The sequence below is a fragment of the Falco naumanni genome, chromosome 12 (genome assembly GCF_017639655.2).
Source record: "Falco naumanni isolate bFalNau1 chromosome 12, bFalNau1.pat, whole genome shotgun sequence".
Taxonomy (NCBI): Eukaryota; Metazoa; Chordata; class Aves; order Falconiformes; family Falconidae; genus Falco; species Falco naumanni.
Genome location: NC_054065.1, coordinates 7774633 through 7802214, shown reverse-complemented (window position 1 = coordinate 7802214; position 27582 = coordinate 7774633). Strand labels below are relative to the sequence as shown.

Here is a 27582-nt window from a genome sequence, read left to right as displayed (position 1 = left end):
CTTTAAGAAATTAAGAAATCATTAGACAGTGAAGTAGGGCTTTAAAACTGACCACAATCAGCATATAAGGAATCATGGTACTATAGTGCTGTTGCAATACTGTGATACTAATTGCTATTGTGACTAACCCTATGATAACAACATCCTAAGTGCTGATGTTGTAACTGTGGTCCTAAATCTGTGGTTGGTGCAGTCCGTTTGGTGGTGCTTCACTATTGTGTCCTTTTAATCTGCTCTGGTGATTGCTGCTTCTGACCTTTGCTAATTTAAGTAATACAAAGTTTTGAGGAAGATGCTGCTTTTATTTGTTCAGCAGTTTGTTGCTGGCTTTGATTTTTACCAAGGATAACTGCTAGAGAATTGTGTATTCCTCACAACAGTCAGGAATTAAACCTATGAACTTTATGTCCTTTTTTTTCCCCCTCTCTGTTCAGGTAACGAGGAGATTGGCAGTTTGTAATATGGATTGGGATAGGTTGAAGGCTAAGGATTTGCTGGCTCTGTTTAATTCTTTCACACCCAAAGGAGGAACAGTATTTTCTGTTACGGTAAGACCTGATTTCTGGAAGGAGTACTGTTTTTTACTGTTTTTAAAAAAAAAGTTAAAAAATACTACGAAATGAGATTAAAGACAGTTCTCTGGAGAACCAAAAGGGATATTAACATGATAAATGAAAAACTGTGCTGCTGTGTTAGATATAAATACATGCTCCTTTTCAGCAACAGGCATGTATTTGGTAGAGTTAGAGCCTGAAGCTGTTAACTTCTAGTGTTTATGAGGTTGGCTCTAAGTACTGTTTTTCTGAGACTGATAGTGAAGTTCTGCAAGTTTAGTAGGGGCAGACTACAGTTCCTTGCTTAGTTTAATTTTCAGTAGATAACCCAGCCTTAAGTTTCTAAATGTTTTCCAACCCTTTTTACCATTGCACAACACTTCCACCACTTCTGAGTTATTAATAAATTTGCTTAATTCTGATCACTTTAAGTTGTATTTTTCCATTTTTAGTGTCTGCCTCCAGCTTTCTGAGAAAGGTTAGTCAAATACCCCTTTCTGAAAAGGGCCACAGTGAAATTAACAAAATCAGGGTTCCTGTCGTTCTTAATCTGTCTCAAAATATTCTCATTCCTAATGAGCAGGGTTTTTTTCTACTGTCTTTACTCTAAATCAAAATTAAGAGGGTATTAATGTTTATGGAATTGATCCCTTTACCGATTTTGGATAAAAATTATAAAAGTCTAAAAGGATTGGTAAGATACTTTTTCTTAGTTGATATACCTTAGCCCCTACAGTTTAATATTTATTTTTGCATTGTATTTGTAGATTTATCCTTCAGAGTTTGGAAAAGAGAGATTGAAAGAGGAAGAACAAAAAGGACCTGTGGAACTCTTTGACCTTCCAGAGAATACCACAGAGAATGACGGGTATTAACTTTATCTTCAAATGAGAGATATAATAGGTCTAATTCTTAGTGAAAATTCTGATCATCTGTTTCCAAAAGTTCATATGTGGCAGTCTCCCATGGACGTCTTAATTTTATAGCTTTGTCAAGGGAAGTTTTGCAGCTGGCCCTGGTTGGTTATCAATGCATTGAGTAAATGCATTATGATGAAACTGGAGAAGATTTGCTTGTTGATACGCAAGTTCAAAATTTTCATTATGTAGCTCATTGGAATAATAAATGGAACTGATGTATGGAGAGTTTAACATAGTATTTCTTCTCTAAAAATTGCCCTTGCTGTCAAAATTTTTATCTGCATGATCAACAGGGACCTTAACTTAGGCCAAGAATTGCCAGGTAGAGATTTCTTGAATGCCACCAGCACCAGCCCTAGCTTACTAGGCTGAGCTCGTCAGGCCTACCGTTGTCCAGGCTTCTTCAGGCATGTCTTCCCCCATTCTTTTGTTCTGCTCTAAAGTCTTGTCTGTATGGAACTAGAGATTTTACTAGATTTAACTAGAGAGTTAGAGAAAAACAAAAGAACTTTGCTTTTATATTTTTCCAGAATTTCCAGATGTTTGGCAGCCTGACTGGGGCCATTTTCGTATAATATATCCCGCTGGACTGCCCTATATTTGGGAAATCTGGATGCTTCTAAAATAAGTGCAGATGCCTTTGAAGAAAGTCTCTGGTGCATCAGGGAAGCATATGATGAACTTGCGGTGTATTCTGAAGTCAGCTTCACTGTGTGCATCAAGGTGCATTCTGAAGTGTTAGATCTACTCCTCAGTGGGCTGTAGAGTATCTCGAATACAACACGCAGAAACCCAGCTGTCCCACAGGTACCCCAGTGATACCTGTGCATGTACCCTTCAAATTCACAGGACAGGACCTCAGCCCTGCAATCGCTCTCGGCATCCTTCCACCAATTCATTCACTTCTCAGTCTCTTTTCTCCTTTTATTTTACTGTCATCTTCTGTGACACCAGCACCACCTGTGCTACCCAAGTTAGTATCCTGATTCCTTTCCTCACCTATACTGCTTGCTTAATTATCACTCCTACACTGCCTCTCTCTAGCAAGAGGATCTGCAGTCTTGTCCGTACAGTCTCCCAGCTTCTCTTAACATTCTTAATGTGCGCCTTTACTTAGGTATGAACAGACTTCTCATTAACTTTGTTAAGAGCCAGGATAATTGCAAACAACTTGATAGGAACTATTAAATGCTACCTTCTGTGGCCTGCACAGAGGCATACAGAGATGTTACTCTATGCCCTGCCTAGGGACTCTGACCTCACAGTTCCTGCAGGAAGCAGTCATGTACAGGAAGCGTACACTTAATAAACCTGTGTGAATTAGTCTTTTTACTTGAGTAAAACTGAACAGATGCTGGTGGAACTTCATGCTGTTTAACATCTAATCTTATTATAAGATTAGGCGAGCGCTTGAGTGGTGCATAGTTTTAATGGGTTGAGTTAAAATATTTTACAGGTGAAAAGTTGTTAAAGCCAGCTCACTTGATTGTGTTGTTTTCTACTTCTGCAGGATTTATAGGGAGAAACTGCGGGAGTATCAATTTAAGCGACTGAAATACTTCTATGCGGTTGTAGAATGTGATTCTCCTGAAACAGCCAATAAAATTTATGAGGAATGTGATGGACTGGAATTTGAAAGTAGCTGTTCTTTTATAGACCTGAGGTAACCCCAGTGGAGACTTTTTTTACATGTTGGGCTAGGGAGGGGAGGGAGACTTAAAGCCTATTTAAAATAATACGGAGTATTGTTTTTATCCTGTAACCAAAATGAGATAGGTAAATAAATGAGGTGTCCAGTGAGTTGTTAGGTTTCCCTTTGATTCTTTTTTTCTTTTTGAGCATTTTTACTGCAATATCAAAAGTTTGAGAGGATCTCTGCATAGAGAGATTATTCTCAGAGAAATCAGGTAAAACATTCTAGTTGCTTCTTCAACCTTCTGGTACAATTAAGTAAAGTGGTAGGATTTAGAAAACAAAACAACATACTGCTGGGTGGTGGGTTTTTTTTTTCTCTTTTCCCAAGGGTCCAGAGTTGGCTCTTTTTCAGGAATGTTTACCACAGGGCAAGAGTATTGCTGCTGTTGTCATGAAGCTGCAATAGATTGCTATGGTAGCCCTTATGAATGAGCTGGAAGCTCTTAATATTTCAAAAGTCACGTTTCAGAAAGAAAGCATTTTGCATTATAGTTGCGCTTTATTGTTACTATTTCCCTTTGTTATAAAAAAGCCTTCTAGTCTGAGCAGAAGAGAAGTTACTAAATCATAATAAATTTTGACAGGAGCTGGTTTTGTCTGTGGGAGCCTGTGTTATGGGCACTCTTGGAAGTCAGTGAAAGATAGGTTTTTTGCTTTGAATTATTTTCTAGAGGAAATTAGTTCATTTGCTTTGAACCATTTTGGAGAAGATGATCTCTGCCAAATGAACATGTAACTTTTTGTGCTTTCAAATGGAGAAAGATGATGTTTTACAACAGACGCAGCTGTTTAAAATTCTCCAGTGTTTTTCCTAATCTTCTACTTTGTTAAATGTTCATGTTGAATACTATTAATCAGATTACATTTGATTTAAAAAAAAAAAGCCAAATAGCCTAAGTAATTTCTCATGTAGTATACAAAGGATTTTTTTTAAAATCTAACTTCTTTTGTTGTAACACATGACTTCGGTCTTTTTAACGTTTTTCTTTTTCCTACTCATTATAATATTAAAGATGTACCAGCCTTTCCTGAAATGTTTTGATTTTTTTTATTTGTTTCCAAATTCTTTTTTTTCACTTTTTTCTTTTGTATTTTTAGTATGAAAAGATGATTCTTAAAACAAAAAAACATGCAAAAAACCAGCCCTGACCCTGCTAATACCAGATTGAAAGTTGTTTAGTTTACTTCCCCAATATGGTGTTACATGTTGAAAACCTGTGGAATAGCTGTGCAGAAGCCTGACAGTTGATATTACATGTGTGGAGTACTTGTCCATTTCTTTTGTTTTCTTTTCAGACTTACCAACTTTTTATTTTAGCAAATTCTTTTGTACTGATGTACCTTACACATGAAAAGCTTAGACTGTTTATACTGTGAAATTTCCCAGTGTATTTGAATAATAACGTATTTTATTTGCCTTTAAGATTTATTCCAGATAATGTTACATTTGATGATAAGCCAAAAGATGTAGCCTCAGAAGTGAATGTAGCTGTATATAAGCCAAAGTACTTCACATCTGCTGCTATGGGAACATCAAAGGTATCTCTACAATGTTTTTGTAATGTTTTTCTAATTTGTTTAAGTTTATTGTTAGCTTATAAATTACATAAGTAGTGGGGAAAAGATTCCTGGATATCGTAACCATTTCAAAATAAAGACATCAAACATACTAAAAGATGTAAGCATGTTACAGTGTCATAAGTTGTAACCCCATAAATAAGCTAGAGAGTTGTATTTTAAGAGATTTGGCTTCTTTTTAACAAATTAAATACTATATTTTGACCTCTTTGTATCTCTCTTACAAAAGTTGCACATGGAATTACTTTGTTATTCACAGTTAAATTCTCTTAATTTGCCTAAAATGGGTATTTGTGTGTTGCTCAACTAGAGCCTTTTCGGTGGTTATGCCAGGCTTGAACAGTTGCTTCCCTTCCTTGTAGCTATTCATTCCTACTGTCTCTTATGTGACAACCAAAACTTCCATCTGGCCATGAAGTGAACTGGATTGTAGAAGCGATAAGTTGAGAAATAAGTAATTTCTGCAGGATCATTTTTTCAGTCAGATCTGTTTCACCTTCTGGTTGAGGGTGCGGTTATGTAAACACTTCCATTGTCCCCACTGCAATCCATGCATGATTCTAGGAGTGACTTGCTGCTGGAAGAGGAAAGGGAAGAGCTGGTGGCTGCTTCAATACCAGTATCTGCTGCCACAAAGGAAATTTGGCTTACAGAGATTTTGTGTGACTTGCTGTTACAGAACCCTTCACTGCATAAGGACGCTTTGGTCTTTCATGTGGTTAAAATTCAATGTAGAACAAATTCCAAAAAGTTGTTACTAAATTTATTTTAGTAACTACTTATTATAGCTGATCGTTGTAGAGAACGTTAGTGACAGTTCCACATTGCTTATGAAGTTAGGAGTTTATCAAATAATTTTCCCTAAAAAGACAGTTACAATGTTTAATTTTAGTCTTTCAGCTTCTGCAAGTGGCGTTTTTATTTTTAAGGTAGATATCACATGGGACGAGACAGATCATGAACGAGTAACGTCACTTAGCAGAACTTTTAAAAAAGAGGAACTTCTTGACATGGATTTTCAAGCTTATTTGGCTTCGTCTAGTGAAGAAGAGGAAGAGCAGCAGCAAGGTACTTGGTTAATAAACTTTATCCATAAAATCATTAGCTGCACTGTTTGGAACCCAAGTTATTTAAATATGTGAGTTCCGTATCTTTAGAAAATGCTTTGAATGTCGTATTTTCCAGGGACAATATTATGCTTGTATAAAAGCTATGGTCGGGTTCTGCTATGAAAATAGCCTATCTTCCCTCCAGAGCTAAACATGTCTGAAAGTGGCATATACTTGTTGTGTGCGTGACCTAAATGTGGGGGGAAGTTGGTGGTGAACAGGTTGGTATCTTTTGTTCACCCTTTTCAATTGGGAAATAAAAGGACTGGTGACAGAACACTGACAGTTTGCCAGATGCTAAAACTTTTAAATAAAAGATTCGTAAGTTGCATGTTAACATGGAAGCTGTAGATTCTTTAAATTTACTAGAACTTGACATTCCTTTTTTCTTTATTTCATTTTTTGTTTTAGTTAAATATGCTTTCCCAATGTTCTATATATGTGGTAAGAAAACACATATAGACGTTTTTAAAATGATGCCTCTAAAGCCACAGTTGAGATTCATTATGCAAACCTGATTCTGATGCTCCAAATAACTATCATTAGCATGGTCTCAAAATTTTTGAAGACAAAGTATGTTAGCTGAATTTGGAGTTACAGCTTGCTTAGAAGATGCATTAGTGAAAGTTTGACTTAAGTATTATCACACTAGCTTTAAAACAGCTTTCTTGTTTTCATTTCTGTACTGCAAAATCTCTTCAGCTGGTATAATTAGTGTTTGATTAAGCAGAGTATAATTCGAGATATTTCAGGTAGCAAGATCACAGGTGACCTAAATCATGGCATATTTTCATTATTGCTCATATGATAAGCATATTAAAGAACAGTTGCTTATCATCATACATTTAAATGATTTGTGCAGAGAATATGGTAGCTATTCTATTCATTCAGTGCTGATTGAAGGTCTGCTGCCTTTCTGTGAAGTCTGAGTAACACTGATCAAAAATTATCAAATGGTAGGTGATTAGGAGTTACCCTAATCTTGCACCTCCGAGTGTAAAATTCTTTCTTGCCATCCCACCCCTCTCTGTTTTTTTTCAGGGTACCTTAACATTTCTTTGTCAAGTTTGGCAATACCTACTTTAATCTCTTCATTTCTGAGATAAAATTATTTTCAATAGAACTGGAGGTGCTTCCTTTTCAGAGGAAAAGTCCTGGTTTGAAATGTGCAGGGATTAATGGCTAAATGAATTGGGTACAGTGCTTACTACAGAAATCTGTTTATAGGTTAATACGGCATTTTGTCCTAAAGTCTTTGCAGGGCAAGGAGATACTGAAGAAGCTGCCCTAAGACTGTGCTTCATGGAAAGGCCCAGACAGGGTGTTGAATGCACTCCAGACCTTAGAAGGTCCTGAGGGAGATGTAGATTGTACAGAGCTGCTTCACTCCCGCAGTAGCACTTCTTGTGTCACCAGGGGAGTGTGAATGACAGTGGAGAAAACCTGTGCTATGGGCATTCTGGTACTTCTAAGGTATAGGTTCTATATGATGAGCAGAAAGGTAGGCAGCAGAAGATGTTTATAGGAACCATGGAGTGTAGCAGTAACAGTAACATCTTTCAAATGCTTTTTGATTCATGTACTACTTAAGAATATAAAGAGAATGTCATCTAACTTCATAAGGTACATAGATCTTTTGTGTACGATGCACTGACATGTAAATTCCTGAATTACCTTGCTTGTTTTCACTCTAAAATTCAGTCTGCTTTTGATTAATAATATATATAGCCTAAATTACAAGGCAAAGAAAATTTAATTAAGCCTTAATCAGGTCTTTCAAACAGATGTTAAAATTGATTTATACTACATTAAAGCATGTTGTTGCAATCAGAGATGACTTTGGAGAATGCAAAAGAACATTACAGGTTTTTCTGGTTATAGAGTTGGGAAATATTCTGGCAGCAAACTCAGCTTGGCAATATCTTGGCAAATTAATGTCCATTTGTTTCTCATCTTACATAAAAATGCACTTATAAACTGCACCTCTGTGAGCTTTAGTTTCTCTAGTAATGCTTAGTAAAGCATCTAAATGGGAGCGGTAGATGCAGAGGAAAGCAATTCCATCTTCTATTATGTACAAGACTAACACTGTCTTAAAGAATAGCGTCTGTAATAGGGTGGTGATGGAAGCAGACATCTATAAGTGAGCAACACTTCAGAAATTTTCAAAAGTAACCTTCCATTGCTGGGAAGGAAGAGAAATTGACCTTAAATAATCTTAGCACACTAATAAATTCTAAACCTGGAAATGTCTAGATTCTGATGATGGTTTCAAAAGTAAGTTATGAATAGAGTTACATTGACATGTCTTCAGCATGTTACTGACCTTTTATCCATTCAGTTATGTGATACAAAGCAGGATTCCATCCAGCAGAATTATGTGGCGCTATGCGCAAATGGGAAGAATCAATGTCAGCTGCTTGAATGGAAATGTAGGAGTGTGATAAGAAGGAATAAAATGTCCTGGACTTTTATTCCTATTTTTTTTTAAACATATTAAAATGTTTTATTTATAAACAGGGTTTTGTTGGCCTGTTCTAATCTGGTTTTTATGGATTTTTTTCAAATTAAAATATGTGTTGTGAATGTTAGTATTACTATTATACAACAGTTTTGTAGTGTTAAGTAGTGCAGTGACCTTGTATGTTGTGGTTCATAGCACAAAGTATCTCCTTTACATTGTTTCTGAATTTTCTGTTACTTGGATGCATTTGTTCTAGTTAGGAAGTGTTTGTGGTGTGCATCAAATCCAGCCCATAATTTTTATTTTGACTGTGAGCACCAGTGACTTAGTGTGTGGCATTTTAAATAATAGTTCAAATTGAGTGTTGTGGGTTATGCCTAAGCTGCTTCTGTGCTGTTTTTTTATCTTTGGAAGAGCAGTGTCTTTTCTGCTGTTCTGCTTTGCACCACTACGCAGAATACCTGAACAGACTATATGACAAAATATTTTTTTCAGTGTATTTCTAGTTAGCAATTCTTGATGGTATAATCCTAGAATATCCTGAGCTGGAGGAGACCCACAAGGATCACTGAGTCAAGTCTCAACTCCACACAGGGCAATCTAAAAGTTAAACCATTTATGTTAAGAGTTGTCCAAACACTTCTTGAACATGGACAGGCTTGTAGGGAACTCTGTGTAGAGCCCTGGTCTCCACAGTAGGAGTCTGAGCAGGGAACATGTTCTCTTGTGGCATTGGGCTTCCAATACAAGACTCTACAAAGACAGTAGATATTTTGTTTTGTGCTGTTGCACCATGCCAGAGGTGCACAAGTGCAGAGAAAGGAAATGTAGTTATTGGGAAGGAGGGGTTGCTGGGGGAGTTTTACTTTTTAAAAATAATCTAATATTAATAATCTATTACTAAGCTTATATAAGAAAACCTTATTTTTAGTGATTAATGTTAAATAAAATCATACCATTTATTAATGTTATTATTTTTACAATTTTAAAAACTATTTGGTGCAGTAACTGTGACTACATACATAAATTGAAATGCATCTTTAACATTTTATCACATGACTGTACAACCTCTTTGCTGTCTTAAAAACGAAGAGTATACTATATACATAATACTAGAACTATTATGGAAGGCTAAGAAGTAGAGCATGCAAGTATTTAATATTGTCCCTGAATCCAATGTGTGTTTATAAAATGCATTGAATAGGGTATTACTTGGGTTAGCTTCTGTCCCTTATTCCTGTATAGCTACTTTGGACACTTTTCAGGCATTACTGCTCCTTCTAAAGTAACAGCCATCTGACTTTTTAGAACCTTTCTGTTGGGTTAGTTTTGGCATATTGCTAAAATATTTCCTAACAAAACAAACTAGCAAGAGGAACTAGCAGTTTATGATTTAGCCAAGCCTGGGTGGAAGTTCATAGGACTGAACAGATATACAACCTGGTTGTTTTCTTTCTGTGAAGCACCAGAAATTTAGGCATGCAGTCGTTGGATACTTTTTCAATGCATGTTTGCAGGAGCTTTTGTGTTGAGTTCATTTTTTAATTAAAAAAAAACAAAACCAAAAAGGTGCTTGGAAGACTAGGAGCAAGGGTCATCTTCTAGGAAGTTCAAACAAGCTGTTGGAGGTGTCCAGTAAATTAGAACTGAAGAACGTGTGTGTGTGTGCTTTTGCAGGCCAGTGTGTCCCTACTTAGAGATATCTAGACATGAGGCACCTCTGATTGCAGGCACGTAATCTTGGCTTACAACTGGCTGTCTGAGAGGCCTGGTTCTAGCAATGCCCAGTCACCTCTCATGTGCAGCCAGGTGTTCGTAGGCTGCAGCAGCTATGGTCATCTGGTTTGCAAAGTGAGTTTTAAAAACTGCATCCAGTGCGCACCACTCAAGGGGTTAGGCTACCCATACCTGTAAAAAAAAAAAAAAAGAAAGCCAGAACATAATGCTTGCTGTTAATTTACTGTTTGCATGCTCTTGTTCCAGTATCTGTCTTCTCCCTGAAAAATATCTTGCAAAAAACAGTCTACCGTGATATGCTTTGAATAAGCTTATTTTGATAATGTTGAATTCTAATTTTTTTCTTTTTTTAATTATCATTTGGATGAGCTAATGGGATTTCCACAACTTCTTGTTCAGAGAGGGCTGAGAATGTGGGAGAGTGGGGTTAAAACCTGAAGTTTTCTTTGTCCCTGTTTTCTGGCTCAAGACTTGAGGTCATCTCATGCTGTAGTCCACTGCAATAACCCCTGCCTCAGCCTTGCCTCTTGAATTCTGGAGTCGAGCTTTTTATTTTTCGTTCTCAGGGTCAGCATGCATTGTAGGGTGTTTTTTGTATCTGAGTAACTACCCTGGATAGAATTGAGACATTTAGTGCATTTTTATGGTATAGCCATCAGCATCCAGATCAGTAGCTGAATTTTCTGGTGTGCCGTTACATCATGCAGGGGAATTTTATCTTTCCATCTTTAAAAGAAATGCAGCTTTGCAGCAGACCTCTTGTCAAATGTTGTGTCTGCTATAATTTTTCTACTCTTCAGTTTGTAATGCCGAGTTAAAAAAAATAAATCATCTACTCAGCCATTGCAAGATAATCTTAAACTAAGAAAACGATCTCTTCAAAACCCTGCAATTACCGGAATGTGGTCTCAGCTAACACAACAGCCAGTTAGCAATTTTATATATTGAGCCTCTGCATTTGTTTTTTTTTTTTTTTTGATGAATTACAGCTTTCAAAAACAAACAAAACCCCCTACAAACGATTGTGTTGGCATGTTTCTGACCTGCTTCAGGATTTTAACTTTTTAATTCTTTTAGCACTTCTGCTACTACTCTTCTTTGAAAACAGCAAGAATGTACTTGTATTTTATACTCTAAAACTCATCAGCTTTCGCCTTGTTTTCCTGCACAGGTTAATTGTATTTCTTGCAGCTGTTAATGCACCGCAAGTTTTTGTTTTGTTTGTGTATTTTGTTCAAAAGGTCTTTGAACAAGCTATTGGCAGAAAGCATTAGTGCCTTAATATCCATCAGAAAGTGGTTCCTCATGTTGTGCAATACAGCGTGATACTTGAAAGCTAGTGACAAGGTTATTTGAACTCTGAACAAACTTTGAGAACATAATCAGCTCACTTTCTTGCAGCTGTTGTCAAGTGTTCTTTATTTGCTTACAGAATGAAAAGGCCCTTAAGGTTTTTTTTGAAGGAGATGTTGAACATTTGTTTTAAAACTGTTAGTTTGGACCAAAGAAATGCATGTTGTATCTAAATGAGGAAGTATGACAGTATGCATTGCCGCCTAAATTTCTCCAATCAAAACTAGCAAAACCAGTCGTAAATACAAATCGGTAGCCCCTTGCTTATCCAGTTTCAAGGGAGCCTTTCTTGGCTTAAGGATTTCTTCAGTTCCCATCCAGTGAAGCTGTTTACTTACCATTCCACATGCCACCAGGAAGAAGAAACAACAAAATGGCTTCTTTTATTTCTCGGTCTTCTCAACAGAATGCCTTTTGCTGTCTGTCTGAGCAAATGCTTTCCTCTTAGTTCTGAGCTTCTGATGAGGAAAATGGAAAAGCAGCTGCAGTTAACTGTCCCCATGTGCCAAAAAATAAGCCAGTGAGGAAGAAGACCAGACTGGTTGAACAGTTCCTTTGGCTGGAACTCAGGAAAAAAAGGAGAGTTTATGACCTTTGGAAGAAGGGGCAGGCAACTCAGGAGGACTGCAAGGATGGCGTGAGGTTATGCAAGGAGAAAATGAGAAAGGCCAAAGCCCAGCTAGAACTTAATCTGGCTATTTCTGTTAAAGGCCATAAAAGACCTTTCTATAAATACATTAGCAACAAAAGTATGCCCATCCTTTGTTAGACGTCGGGGGAGACATAGTGACAAAGGAAGAGGAAAAGACTGAGGTACTCAATGCCTTCTTTGCAGAAGTCTTAATAGTAAGACCAGTTGTTCTGGCTGGGTACCCATAGGGAAACAGTCAGCAGCCTGCAGCACCACAGACGCATGCAGGTCTATGGGGCTGGATGAGATCCACCCGAGGGTGCTGAGAGAGCTGGCGGAAGTGCTCAGCAAGCCACTTTAAATCATATATCAGCTGTCCTGGCTAACTGGGGAGGGCCCACAAGACTGGAGGTTAGCAAATGTGGCACCCATCTACAGGAAGGGCTGGAAGGAGGATCTGGGGAACTACAGGCCTGGCAGCCTGACCTTGGTACCAGGGGAGGTTATGGAGCAGATGATCTTGAATGCCATTCCATGGCACACATACATGACGACTGGGGGATCAGGCCCAGCCAGCATGGGTTTATGAAAGGTAGGTCTTGATTGACAGACCTGATCTCTTTGATAAGGTGATACACCTAGTGGATGAGGGAAAGGCTGTGGATGTTGTCTACTTAGACTTTACTAAAGCTCTTGACACCATCTTCCACAGCATTCTCCTGGAGAAACTGGCTGCTCATGGCTTGCATGGGTGTAATGTTCACTGGGTAAAAAACTGTCTGGATGGCTGAGCACAAAGAGTGGTAGTGGAGTTAAACCCAGCTGGTGGCTGGTCACCAGTGGTGTTCCCCAGGGCTCAGTATTGGGGCCAGTCCTGTTTAATATCTTTATCGGCGATCTGGAGGAGGGGATCGAGCGCACCCTCAGCAAGTTCCCAGCTGCCACCAGGCTGGGGGAGTGTTGACCTGCTGGGGGGCAGGAGGCTCTGCAGGGGGGTCTGGGCAGGCCGGGCCGATGGGGTGAGGTTCCACAGGGCTCAGTGCCGGGCCCTGCCCGAGGGTCACACCAGCCCCCCGCAGCTGCAGGCAGGGGCTGGGAACTGCCCGGCGGGGAAGGGCCCTCAGCACTGGTGGGGCCACATCTCGCACCCTGGGATGGGTTTGGGCCCCTCACTGCAGGGGGGACGCTGAGGGGCTGGAGTGTGTCCAGAGCCGGGCAGGGGCTGGGGACGGGGCAGGAGCACCAGGCTCACGGGGGACAGCTGAGGGACCTCGGGGGGGGTTGACCTGGAGAGGACTTGGGGGACCTTATTGCTCTCTATAACTATTTGAAAGGAGGCTGTAGGAAGGTGTTTGTTGGTCTCTTCTCCCAAGTAACAAGTGATAGGAAGAGAGGAAACAGGCTAGAGTTGTGCCAGGGAAAGTTTAGATTGGATATTAGGAAAAATTTCTTCACTGAAAGGGTGGTCAAGCATTGGAATGGGCTGCCCAGGGAGGTAGTTCAGTCACCATCCCTGGAGGTATTTGAAGGACGTGTTTAGTGATGGACTTGGCAGCGCTAGGCTAGTGGTTGGACTTCATGATCTTAAAGGTTTTTCCAACCTAAATGATTCTATGAACAGTAAAGATTTCTGCTCCCAGCCAACACCCAGCTGCTTGCAGTGATGGATGTGGATGAGTGTCACACCTAAGTTTTAGCCAAGGACCAGAGGTCGCTCTGTCTTAACTTGCAGCTGCAATCTGTTTTTCTAGACATTGGTTATGCAGCCCATGTAACTTGGTACTGTAGGAAGCACAGCTTTACCGTTAAACTAGTGAAAACTGAAAAAAAGGAGTGTGCACCAAACCTAGTTTTCTACAGTTCAATGAGCTGAAGCATCTTTAAAACCTTAAAAGCCTGCTCTTTCTAAAGCATTTGTTTAAAAGCTTATTGTAAGTCACATTGTAATGGTGTTTTTCTAAGAAAAGGAAGAAAACCCCCATCTTTCCATCTTGCTTCATTTGTTAATTCAGAAAGTCACTGAAGATTAAGGCATTAAATAATTATCTCTGTTGTGGAATCTTGCCATGGTTGTTTGTTAAAATGTAGCACTCTGTTTTCACAATGCTTTATACAACTATTTTTTGAGATTTAGGTACTACTCTGCTGTAAGGGACTCTGAAACAAATAATTTTAAAATACAGTAAAGGATTCGGTGTCCAATCAGTGATTTCCTTCACTGGATAAGTTTTATTTTGTCTTTATTTATTTATTTTCTGATTTGTTTTGCTATTTTTATTTCATCTAAGTGGAGGAGCTCTAAAACTGGTTATTCCTTGGGGGAATAACAGATAAAAATATTTCAGATTGTTTTTTAGAAACAATGTATGTGCCTTAGGTGTGTTTCCTAAACATTAACTTTAATTGGTCGCTTTCTTGAAGGCTGTGATAGGTTTACTCTCTTTCTAGGTGGTGAGGTAGCTCATGAAATGGAAGAAGAGAAACCCAGGAAAAGCCAAAAAGATGATGAAGAGCAAATTACCAAGTACAGAGAACTTTTGCAAAGCATCCAGGAAAAAGAGAAAAAACAGGAAGAAAAGGACATAGGAATGGAGATTAAATGGGTTCCAGGTAAACTTTATTTTTTTTTCTTTCAGTAACTTGGAGAACATGCGGTATTGGCCTGCTAATAGGGGTGTAGTGTAAGGTGTTGGATTTATAGCAGTAGAAACTGACCTTTTTTTCCCATAAATTGAGATCCAGATGGTTTACAGTGGGGGAAATGGAAGAAATAATATGACTGAACTCAGTTCTTCAGCTGTAATCTTCTCTTTGTAGCTTATTTTTTTGCCAGGTTTTTTGTTCTTGCTTTTTCATTTATCACTTTACAGGTTTTTCTTGAATAGAATTCATGTGTTTGCCATAGAGTCATAAAACATACCTACACTTTTAAAAATGAAAACCAGTATGATTTGGAAACAGCATAAAATTGGAGGAGAATGGTTTGAAAATCTTGTGTTATATATTATGCTGAAGATCTGGGGGAACAGAGAATGGAGGTGCCTGACCTCCGGTGAGACTGCTCTGTGGGAGAAAATAGCTACCAGGAAGAAAAGTTTGGGACAGTGACATCCAGATTTTCATCTGGAAATTAATAAAAGAACTCCACCATATAGCATCCCAGAAGAACTCAGTCCTGAGATCTGAAAACCAGTGTCTAGGTTTTTTTCCTTTATGATGGAAAGACATTGAGATTGATGTTTATGTTTTGTGTATGGGTGTGTGTTTTCCCTGGGATGTAATGAGTCGGTTTCAAAACTCACCACATCCACGAAGGGGAAGGTTTTCACTGGCCTCTCCTTGATGCTGGCCTGGAGCTCATTCTGCCTGCCTGTACCAGCCCTGGCACTTACTGTATCTTTTTGCATGCTTGATTTTGTTTACTAAAATGACTGAACTACTCTGGAAAAGCAGAAATAATCTGGATCTTTTCCACTGAGTTAGCAAGTCATATAGGCAAATGGAAGTATTTGGTGAATGCTCAGAGGGTTGAATTACTTATTCCAAAGATGGGGAAGTGTGACATTACCATTTTAGGGGCAGCAAGGTGCTATTATTTGCTCAGTAGGTGCAGACTGCAGGCTATGCAAGGACACAGCCTGATCTGTAATACTGTAGATTCTGAGACCACAGACATACGAGAATCCAGCCCCTTCACAGCTGATGTGTTAATTCCAGCTAGGAATGCATATCTACTTAGATGATTTACACTAATATTATTCTGAATCACTCAGATAACTCCTCTTGAATATAAATGCTTGCTTTTTAAATTTTGTTTTGGTCTGTACTACTTCACTTAAATTGATAGAACCGAATGGAATAGTTTTATTCCTAGTTCTTGATAAGATCTGTATTCAGAAGTATACACTGGCATTAAAAGTAATTCTGTGTTTTCAGTCGTACTTATATAATTGCAATCATTTCTGGCATGAATTCTCCCAAAACTTACTAGAGAAAGCATCTATGTACACAACGGGACGAGTGCTTGCTAACACAGCTGTGTCGTCGTGCTCTACTTCATCTGCCCACAGTGTGTCAGTATTTGCATTCATGATGTTGCTGGCTTAGCAGCTTTAATCGTTTTGCCACTGCGTTCAAGGCAAGTAAGTTCTCATACATAAGTAGCTATTGTAAGATTTGTCACTGAGATTTGTTGTTGCCACCTTTCAGACTGGAGGTGGAAACCACAGTCAAAACAGTTGCTACTAGGAATGTGTTCTGTATTTATATAGGCTAGGCATTGTTTAAATGTTAGAAAAGCTCCTGCTTGTTGTGTTGGTTTGGAAAACATGGCTGGGGGCAGAGGGTGTTATACAGTCTGTCTTCTGAAGAATCTTGCAAATTGTATGAATGAAGTCCTGTAAATTAAAAAGGTCTAAGCAACGTAATGTCGTGACATAGGCACCTAGAGCAAACTGTTCGTTGGAGGAGATGGGAAGTTGTTTCAAGAGAGACTGAAGGAAACTCTTTAGTCTATTGCACAGGGAGAGCAAGTTTTCTGAAAGGTTCTGCCTCTCAAAACTGTGCCTTAAATGTTAAAAGTATATTATATGAAAATTCAGAAACTGTAGTAGAGATGGAATCCAGTTCCCTAATACACAGGCTCCGTGGTTTTTTACAATAGAACTTGACTTTAGAAAATCAGTTTTGTTCCATATTACATCTGGTCTAACACCTTCTTTACTGCACCTTCTTGTGGTACTCTTAGGACTTTTGATATATCTTCATCTCTTTTGAGGGAGGGATGGAAAAAAACCCACCCAAACAAACAAAAAAACCCCCTATCCTGATAAATATGACTGCCTTTGTCTAGAGTCAGTTGAATGTCTGTGCGCTGGGTCAGATTTGTTCATGTAATGATGAGTTGAATATGAACGTGTGCACAAAGAAGTTGACATTGGTATAGTATTTGATGTCAGTTTAGCAACTATGACTTTGCAGTATATGTTACTGCTTCTTCATTTCTTACCCTGAAAAAGTTAGAATATTATCAAAGAGCAGAGGTTCTGGAAATCATAGAAGTGTTCACTTGCCTTTGCTAGTTAGACTGTTCACCTCCATGAGGTCAGTCAAACCACTACTAGCTATTAGTCCCTGAAATACAGTTTTGCCCAAAACACAAGTACTAAAAGCGAAGACCAGTGTCATAACTTTGTTTTTGAGTCTAATGTATGGGAACACTTTAGCTGTTCCTGATTTCAGGCACCATTTGGAGAGGAGGTCCTGTATACCTGAAAGGGAGATTTTAATATTTTTTCTCTCTCTTTTTGTTTTGTTTTCCCCCCCCCCCCCTCCCCCCCCCCCCCCCCCCCCCCCCCCCAAGTCATCACATGCTGAACAGTAGTTTATAGCTCTGGCAATATATACACAGCTGAGGCTGTGCTTTCCTACAGGAGAGAAGTGCATTAATTGTTATTTTTTTTCTTGAAGAAATGTGCTTATTTAAGTTCCAAAACAATTTAATTATGTTCAGTGGGAGCATTCTGGGAATTAAAAAATAGGCTCTTTTATAATCTCTTAAGACTCCTTAATTTTTTCGGAACTGGTTTATGTCTGTTGAAATATTTTTATTATCAGGCTATGCCTTAATCTGCTTGACTTACTGCAAAGTCTTTTTCCTGCCCAAATGTTTCATATACAGAGAGTTACAACAGTTAAATGTAGGAAGTTTTTCAATTGAAAGGCAGAGAACTGAATTAATTTGAAATTTTTAGTTTTGGCACAAATATTTACACATGGTTATAGAAAGCATACTTTGTGAATGATTCAGTTATTCTTGAATCATAATAGTTTTAAATAAACCATGGTGCCAGCAAAAATAAATTAGCTGTCGTTCCAACTCTCTTTGGTCTGTTTCTTTTAGGCACAAAATCAGTGTTATATTTAAGCATCCATCTGTTTTCTTAATCATATCTGATTTGAGCAACAATTACTACGCATCCTTATCCAACTCCCAAAGCTCCCTTTAGAAGGTGAAGAGGGAGAAGACCACAACTGCCTTTCTTGATGATATTCAGCCAGTCTTTCATACAGTTTTTTTCGTTGGTTTTTTTTTCATTGGACTTAAATATTCTTCCTTTGGGACGAATGAGATGTAAATATTTAGCTAGGCTTAAAGGAAAGTATAAAACCTGTTTTCATCAGAAGCAGAATAGCAGGCAATCATGTCTCTGTAAAGTGCATAGTAAACCCCAACTGTATGTTGTTACAGACTATATGGAGCACAAAAATGCTCATATGGAATATATATCTCGAATCCGTATCATTGCTTAGTGTGTCCTCTGACTGAAGCAGTCTTACCTCTCGCACCACGAAGCAGTGTGTACTCAGCTGTGCAGGGGCTCAGCACTGTAGTTCTTCGCACTTGACAGCTGCTAAGTGTCATGTTTTCTTTTCAGGCAGTTAGCAGTATGTTAGGAAAACTGTCTTAAGATGTCTTATCTTCAGGGGTGACAAATTCTAATGTTATCAGAATATTTGTCTGCTATTCCTTTTAGCTACCTGCAACAAGTTAATTCTTTTTTCTGGTAAGACATGATGTGCAAGATGAATTTGCTCATTTAGATTTCCTGAGAACAGAGAAGTATCCTCTTAGCTTCCAATAATTGTGACATTGCATGCTGTTAAAACTTCCGAAAGTTTTCAAAACTAAGTGTGTAGAGAAACAAAAATTCTGCCCTGCTTACCCTCCCCCACTCTCCCACCAGTCAGAGAAGCAGTATACTTGGGTTTGTTGTAGTATTTATCACACTTCTAATCCTTTAGCTCAGGTATGATTTAGTTGTATGCTCATAGATGACCCTTTTCCCCTTTTCTTGGTCCCTATTTGTGAAGATTAAATACAATTAGTATGATTGATTTAGTCTAAAAAAATATGATATCAATAAGGGCATAAATTAGCCTTTTCTATGGCCAGTTAATAATTCCACCTAAAGTAGACAATTCCTTTCCCCTTCTGCAATCAAAAGCCTTTTGACCACTTAAATACTCTCTTCTTCTCGGGAAGTGGTCTGGACAGTAGTTCCTAAGCCATTCTAATCTGTGGAGAAACTCTAATGCCTTTCATGAGACTGCCAAATACCACAAGAAAGGGCTGTGTTTTCCTCCAAGTCCTTCTGTGCCAGATGGATCAAATGATTCCATTTTCCAGGCAAATAAATCAGAAATCTTGTAACCCCCTTTGCGATTTTGGGTCTTTTTTTTTTTTCTTTTTTTTCCTTTTTTTTTCTGGAGATGTGACATGTTTTAATTCAGTATTTACTGTCTTCAGAGAGAATCTGCAAGGTTGCTACCTGGCCAGTAATTTTTTCCACAAAAGTATGCAAAACAATATGCAAAGTAATAGTAGTTCAGTTTCTGGGAAGCTGATGACTCTGCTTTTGTTTGGAGATGAAGAGGTGTACAGTTGGAAATAACTAAATATTTGGTTTTGTTGTATGAATACAGAGGGTTTCTTAGCGGCACGTTTTTAGTGAACCTATACAATATCCTTCCTTTATCGTGGCTCTGCATTTATTTGCTGGTTTAGTACCCAGTTTTTGTGGTTGTAACAGTTTGCCACTTACTGTTAATCCTGGCTTCTTCACAGGATAGTGGAAGGACACTTCATATTTTTTTCTCTACTTTTTTCTTCCTAAAAGGCATAGTTTAATATGATTTTAGATCTTGTCCACACTTTGTGTTTCAGACATGTTGTAACCAGCTCCCCAGCCTTTGAATTATTTTTGGAGTGTTGACAAGCGCAAGAACAGGAATTGGTGTTTGCAGTTTTTCAGAAAAATGTTCTGCCTGATTTTCTGAGGACTGGTAGAACTGTCCCTGAAAGCTGCCCATTTTTTCCATGATGAACTCTGTTTTCAGCTCCTTTTTACTGAGGAGAGCTGGAAGGAATGTTGAGGAGTGGGGACTGGCCAACTGAGAAACCTGGGAGTTGGGAGAAAGAAGGGGATCTAGGCTAGGGCATTTGGGGAGGTCCAAATATAATTTCCAAGCAATAAAACTGGTATGAGGGATGGGAGAGTAGGATTTGGTTAGGTGAGAGCTGGACTGGGATGGTAAGAAGGGGATGCTGAAGAGAGACAATTAGAACAAGTAGAATTGGGGAAGAGACAGCAAACATCAGACTTGGAGGGGGAAGGAGAAACATGATTCCTACACGCTCCCAAGATCCCATCAGTCATGCCATAAAAGAGGATGTTAACTATAGGATGTCTGACTCATTTGTTACAGAAGTTAAAAAAACAACAGTGTAGTGAATGAAACAAGGAATTGCAGGTAGGAGAAAAATACTTCATTGCTCAGGCTGTTGCCTCCTGCCAGGGAAGTGGATTCTGTCTTTCTGCCACTGAATTCTGCTCCAGTGTGTTGCAAGGCAAGTCAGTAAATCTCTTTGCGTGGTGAAATTTTGCTTTTGCAAGTGTCCATCTTGTGAAGAAGAAGCTGAAAGTGTATAGGCTGCATCTGAAATCAGTATTTGTTCTCATAACATCCAAGTGCTGTGTGATATGAAGACTTTTTGAAAAAGCATTCCTGAACCGTATGGAATTTTTCACCAAAAAGTGAAGATTGCTTTTAAATAAAGTACTTATTCTGGATTTAAATATTCTAGATGTCAAATAGGGATGCTCCAGTTACTTAATGGATTCTTTTTTAAGGTGATGTTTTGTACCATTGAATACTGTAATGATACATAATATAGAAAACTCCATTCTGTTTCTAGAGAAGGGTTCAATTCTGTTTGGTAATTTTGCTGTGTATTTCAGTAACTTAGCTATACATTAAACAGTATCACAAAATATCGAGTAGTTACGTGTTCGCAATCTACAGGTCAAATGGTTAAGATACTCTGGAAAAGGTAAAATGGGATCATGTGATAAACTCAGAATGCATATTTGCAAAAAGGCTAAATTGAAAGTTACGATATATTTGTGCATGCAGCTTTAAATGCTAGGCGTTGTAACTGTGGCAGTCTGTGCTAAATTATGGAATTTAATGTAAACCTAATTGGCATATCCAGACTTACTTGTCTGATCCTGTTATGTGAGAATCATGTAGAGCCAGATATATTGCACTTCTATGAGGTTTACTTTTCTAGGACCCTCAGAAAACTGTCATGCTCTGAAAGTAAAGAGGAAACTTCCTTCAGAAACGTAGCCACTTTCCCAGCTCTTGATAGGTCAGAACCAGAAAGTTGAGGGCTTCTCTTACACCATGCTCACAACAAAAGGGTATGGAAGAGGTGCAGATCTGAGCTAATGGTCTGATAGTTACTGTTTCTCACTGAATCTGGTGAGAGAATGGTACTCTCCTCCTTCAATCTTTCAGTTCACATAGCTGCTAAGTATAAAAATTACTTTAGGTAACTTGGTGTGCTAAGTAAGTAAGAGGATGGTTTATTTCTCTTGCTGCTGGCTTTTGTTTTGTTTTGTTCTTGAGTTATTACAGTATGAGCTGGTAATCTGTGATAACAGAAAACATTTCAGATTTTGTTTGTTTCTTTGAGAGACTGATACCTTTCAAGTAGACTGTGCTCTTAATCTGCTTCTTGTTAACAAATTTTTTATTTATTTTTTTAAAAAAGGCTATTTACCTTAAGCATTGACTCTGAATCTAGGTTTACTGTTGTGCTGGGTATGTGCTGGTTTTAATTTTACATGGTTTTCTGTTGTTAAAGCAGACTGGTACTAAGTAGCTTTAAAAGGGCAGATGACTTGAAAATAGCTTGCCTACTTTAACTTAATGCATATCATGACATTAGTACATAATGCAAGAAATTATTGGGTTTTTTTATTTATGTTTTTCTGCGCTTTCTAGCTGTAGATTTATTTTTGGTTTTAATTTATTCAAAGAATAGCTTATTGTTCTCTTTTACAATGATGGATGAAAAATACACTGGCCATCAGAGATACTGCACCATTGTTATAGTAGTATTACAGAGGCAGTGTTTCAGCAATGGAGATGCTAAATATAGCAACTTTATCACGTGAGCAAGGCATACTGATAGAGCAACAACAGATAATCTGTGTGAAATGGATAGCACCAGCTAAGCCAGTTGTGAGATGACCCTATATTATTCTGATAGTGATTTAACATTTCAGAATTGTTGTCAAGTCACTTCATCTTTTGTACTTTGTTTTGCCGTGCACAAAAAATGGGAATGACTGGACTGTATTCAAAGTGGTTTTGTGAATCTTAACTAAGTATAGGAAGGTACATTAAATATAAGGGCTCTGTATATGTCTGTTGTTGTTGGTTTTTTTTTTTTTATTTATTTATTGTGTTACTCATCCTCAAAAAGTGACATCTATAGATTACACAGTCTAATGTCTGGAGGGGAGACCTTTCTGAGGAATAGCAGGAGTCCTGGGAATCAGATTATCACATGAGCAAGCTCTTCTGAGTGTTGTATATACTGAAGGAATGTGTCATTTGGAAAAACACATCCTGTAAAGTGATGTTATTTATAAAGATGTTGTTTTAAGCAATATTTGTTGTTTTCACAGACTCATTAAAGAAAAACTAGATTATTATTTTACAAAGGAGGAAACAGTTAATTTTTTAAAAACCAATCAGATTCGTATAATTTCTTTAACTTATACTTTTTTTTGGTTTAGGCCTTAAAGAAACTGCTGAAGAAATGGTCAAAAACAGGTTGGAAGGAAAGGATAATCTAACTCCATGGCAAAAATATCTAGAGAAGAAGAAAGAAAAAAGAATTCTAAAAAAAAAGAGAAAGGTAATGCTTGCATTGGCCACTTGAGGGGAGTTGCTTGTTTTCCTAAGTTGCTGTTATTGTTTGGTTTAGGTAAGCTAAAAAAGTTGGATAGCTTCCAGTACTGTTTTAAGGTTAGAATATGCAGTGGGCACTCATATGGAGAGACCGAGAGTGCCTCATCAATCTTAGAGCAAAAGGATATGCAGGATACTACTGATCATATGTATGCTTACACAAAATTTGTTTTATCTGCCTCTTGCTTTGAAGATAAATGACTCATAACAGCATTTGGGTTTTAATTTACATTTTCGAATGCATTAGGAAGGGTCTTTTTGCTCCTTTACGCATATCAGTTCAGAGTTGTTATGGTAACTGTTATTTGGGGAATTTTTGGCCTAAACTGATACAAACTTGTTTCCCAAAAGTGTAACGTCAAAGAACTGATAGCCACAAAGAACTATTCAAATTTCAAATTGCAAGAGAATTTGGTAAATAGTTCTGTGTGAATAACAAAATGGTCCTATAGGAATGTGAAAATTGCTGCTGCTTCATCTTTCCACACGCAGAAGGTAACTGTGAAGTAACTGACTCCTGTGGCAGTAATGTGCAGAAATAGGCAGATAAATTAAATGTTTGTGCATCTGCTAGAAAAAAACCAAACATGTAGCATACAGAATCTAGCTTCCCTAAATTCTTAAATTACTCTGAGTGTAATTCGTGTTGCAGAAGAATGTTTTTAAGAGCAATCTCTGTGGCTTGAGTTACACTGTGCATTCCAGTTAGTTTTAACTGGCATGTGCTGAGTAACTTCCTAAACCTTACAGAAAATGAGTGCTCTGAATAGAGTAAGTAGCACAGTTAGGTAGTAGAGCAACTTTTGCTAGCATAGTATTCTTGTTTAGTCTGATAAATTTGAGTCAAGGGGCAAGGTGTACAACAGAGTACTTCCAGTAATAACATGCTTTCTTTTAAATCCAAAGTCAGTCTTTTTGACTTTTGGAGCGGAAAATGAAGCTCCTTGCTCAAGTAAGTAGAGCTTTTGTGGAACATAAAGTAAGGACATAACAATGCTGTGATCCTGTAATGTGCTGGTATGGTTAGGTAGTGCATTACAGTTAGTGGGTACATCTAATAAAGATTCTTGGAATATACAAGTAGCCCTTCTTCAGGTACATAAAAAGCTTTCAGTCTGTGAAACAGATTTTTAAATTGTTGATTTGTCTTTACTAGCTATTTTTAGTGTATTGTAGTTTTATGATGTTCAGCATACAGTATTTCAGCTTTCATCTTCATGGTTACTAACAGAAGGAACATCTAATTGCAGTGAAACTTAAGTAGTATATATGTTGATTGAAGTAATGTTTGTGCTTTGTTACAGGCTACTGCTGAGAGAGAACAGAGTGAAGATGAGCTTCCATCTGATGTTGATCTCAATGATCCATATTTTGCTGAAGAACTTGAGAAAACAGGTGGGTCAAGACAGGTGACCACTGGAATATGTCTGCCCTTTCTTCAAATAATGAGCTTTCAAAACAAGTTGGGATAGAGTAAATGCAGAAATAGCATGTTCAGAATGAAATAAACTAGGTGCCATTTCCATAGGTGCCATTTGCAGCTGCTGTGCTTGTGAAATTATGCATATTGGGGTGTGTGGAATGGTAGGGAACGTTGTTCTTTTAGCTTTCACCAGAAAACATTACGTAGCCAAATTCTGGGGATGGCTGTTAAAAACAAACTGACCATCTGCACCCCTAAATATTCCAAAGAAAAGAACCTGATTGCCTTTGAAGCCTGTTTCCTTTTATATAGGAGGAGCCAGGTATATATGGGTCCCTGTGAAGTTTGGGTCCGTTGCAAAAATGTCAGATGTTTTTGCATCATAAACAAAGTTGTCTTTCAGAAGAAATCAAATTTCTTTTCTGTTACACTCATACATGTTTTTACTAGTGTACTCTGGCTACCTAGAAGCCCAAACAGTAAAATGTAATATTTTAGGAAATAACTTGTCCAGTTTAGATTTTTAGGATACTTTTTTTACAAGCTTTTTAGTCTGATGTTTAAGTTAGCTTTTGCTGTGGTAATAGTAAATTTATTTTGAGTGTGATTTTACTGGTTAAAATCCTAAGGTAGGGATAATCAGTAAGTGTAAGGCTTAAAGTGAGCTGCTTTCCGTGCTTTTGGGAGCCTAAACCTAAGGGTGTTCCATGCTATTGTATATTAAAAGAAGAAGAAAAAAAAAGGGGGGGAGGGGGAGAAGAAAGAAAACAAGCAAACAAACACAAAAAAGATAGCAACAGATTTACAAATATTACCAGTCTGTTGTTTTCATTGGGTTTTCTTTCAGTATAGCAGTGCAGATCGAAGTTCCATTTAAACAGAATACATTAATGTTAATTTGATACCAGTCAGCATAGGCTTCTTCTGTCCTGGTGGTTTGAAGTTTGTATTAGGAGAAAATAAATAATTCAAAAGCAAAACCTAGACGACTTTGTTTCTTACTGTGCTTATATGTGTCGGAAGTACCAAACAGTAGGGTAAGTCCTACCCATGTTTTACAGAAAATAGTGCAATTTAAGGTGTCATGCAGTGCTGTTTTCTGCCATGCTATCCTGGCAAGTTGTATATAGTTTTTTTTCAGAACTCACTGTAAAGATGCCATTCCTTCCACCCCTTTTTTAATTTTTCTTCAATAACAAGATCGTGTAAGTACTCTCATATTAATAATGGATGTTTCAACGTTCTATGTAAAATCTCTGAAATAATGTTTTCTTCTGCATTATATAAGAAGTTCTTTGTGTCATGGAGGGGCTCAGCAGAGAACAGTCTCATCTGCAGATTCTTGTCTGGAGGATAGGCTTTTAGTGTTCCTGGAGTCTTTGAGCATAGTATAATAGCCATAAAGGTTAAGAAAGTGAAGCTTTTTTCTGCAAGATTACTGATAATCTACTGAGAAACAGGAGAAAAACAGAATGTGGCTAGCCCTGCAGAGGTTTTAAAGGGAGAGTACAGTGGCTGGCTGCAAGCCAGTTGACATTTTAACAATGATTACACAGCACAATTTTGTCTGGCTTTCACCAAGTTTACCCAGAACAGCCTGTCTCATAGCTGGGGTTGCTTTTAAGCACAGCTAGCTTATCCAGTTGGGGAAAATGGGTTGCAATCTTCTTTGAACTAGGCTGTAACTCTGCCAATTTTCTATCTAGGGTACAGAGAGTATACAACTTGAATGACTGTAATTTTTCATAAGCCTTCCACAATTCCCCTGATAAATTGAAATTTGTCCCTGAAACTGACTGTCAGATGATCTTAGATTATGCTGAAAAAGCATGTGACTTTTGGATATGCTCATGACTCAGGTGGACCAGTGCAGAAACTGGGAGGACGCAGTAGTACTGTTAGGGTTTTGCAGTGGTGTATTTGCTCCCTTGCTGGATTCACTTGTTGACCATAGTGTGTATGGGTCTTGTATAAATTAAGTTTTTGTCAAGCTTAGGCAACTGAAAGAGTGTAAGAAGCTGTTAGACAAAGGGCCTCACAAATTTGAAAACTGGAAATTATGGGAAGTCTACTCGAGTGTGTATTCATCAGGTTTGTCTTTGTTTTTGAAAACTGTAAAGCAGGCAGTGATTCTTGTACTGTAGATGCTTCCTCTTGGGAGAGGCAAGGTAGAGCAAATTCTTTGTTCCTGCTATGCCCAAAGAGCGTCTGCACAGGGTGCAGGTGTGTGCAAATTAGCACTCATGAAATTCATGACAGTGGTTGCTTTGCACAAAGTTTTCATCTGTGCATAGTGCCTCTGTGGATTTTCAATAGTACCACAAGCTAAAATGTAAAATGCTTCATATATATGAGCCTCGATGTTGCATTGCAGAAGCTTGATTCTAGTTTGATATTATCAAGAAGAAGAATAGTTTGTTACTCGTTTTACATGGATGCACCTATTTCAGAAAGTTTTGTACAGCTTCATTTGGCCTGGCCAGTTTCAGTCTTACTGCATCTGTTTCTGCAGGGTCTCAGAACAGGTTCGTGTAAGATAGAACGACTTTTGTAGCTTGAAGTGCTGGAAGATTAATAACTGAATAGTGTGATTGCTCATTAACATGGGAGCAATGTCCTGCTTTTGGAGTTCACACAGCAGTTGCAGAACACTTTATAGACTATTAAACATACTTTCTATTGATCATTCTTTAAGGAATAACTCCTATAGGTTCCAAACCTTTTGATGCCTTCTGATGGTCTGATTTATGATATATGTAAGAATTGATGGTTTCTTAATGCTAGATGGTAGCAGTACGACTGCGGGGACATTAAGAGGTTAACAGCAAAAGCTTAGTACAGTTGTAGAACCTGTACTGGGAAGATAAAGGTCTCAGCTGTGTTACTGATTTATTTACTGTCTGTCTTTGCAAGGCTTTTGAGACCAACTTTCAGGCTTCTGAATGAGACAGGTAAGAGGTCTTGTGAGAGAAGTTTTTGGTCTGGGGTCGATCTCTGTGTTTGAAATATCAAAACTGTGATTAGCTTTTACTGTTAGCACTGGAAAGTTGATGTGCAAAATGAATGTGGCAGACTAGATTCTTGAGCTGAGAAAGAGCTGAGTGGCAGCCTGAGGGGGGATTGCAGCAGAGACTTGAAGCTTTTCTCACTGGCTCGTGGCAGCTATCACATTCGCATAGCATTGAAGACAAGTATCTGCTGCTGTAAGGCGGAACAAATCTGTTTTAAAGATGGCAGTGGGGAATAGGTACTAGGGGAAATCAGAGGTTTTGCAGTCGTTTGAGAAAGCCT

General features: G+C 38.1%; 1 protein-coding gene across 3 annotated transcripts in view; it reads left to right on the top strand.

The window, feature by feature from the left end:
- Nucleotides 1-27582, top strand: part of ESF1 (ESF1 nucleolar pre-rRNA processing protein homolog) — a 34890-nt gene that overhangs the window by 2874 nt on the left and 4434 nt on the right. For all 3 annotated transcript variants that reach the window (XM_040611610.1, XM_040611609.1, XM_040611608.1), the window contains 8 exons: nt 435-548; nt 1322-1422; nt 2985-3137; nt 4594-4708; nt 5677-5815; nt 14490-14651; nt 22694-22815; nt 24173-24263. In XM_040611610.1, the coding sequence (XP_040467544.1) occupies nt 435-548; nt 1322-1422; nt 2985-3137; nt 4594-4708; nt 5677-5815; nt 14490-14651; nt 22694-22815; nt 24173-24263 (997 nt within the window). The remainder of the gene's footprint in view (nt 1-434; nt 549-1321; nt 1423-2984; nt 3138-4593; nt 4709-5676; nt 5816-14489; nt 14652-22693; nt 22816-24172; nt 24264-27582) is intronic.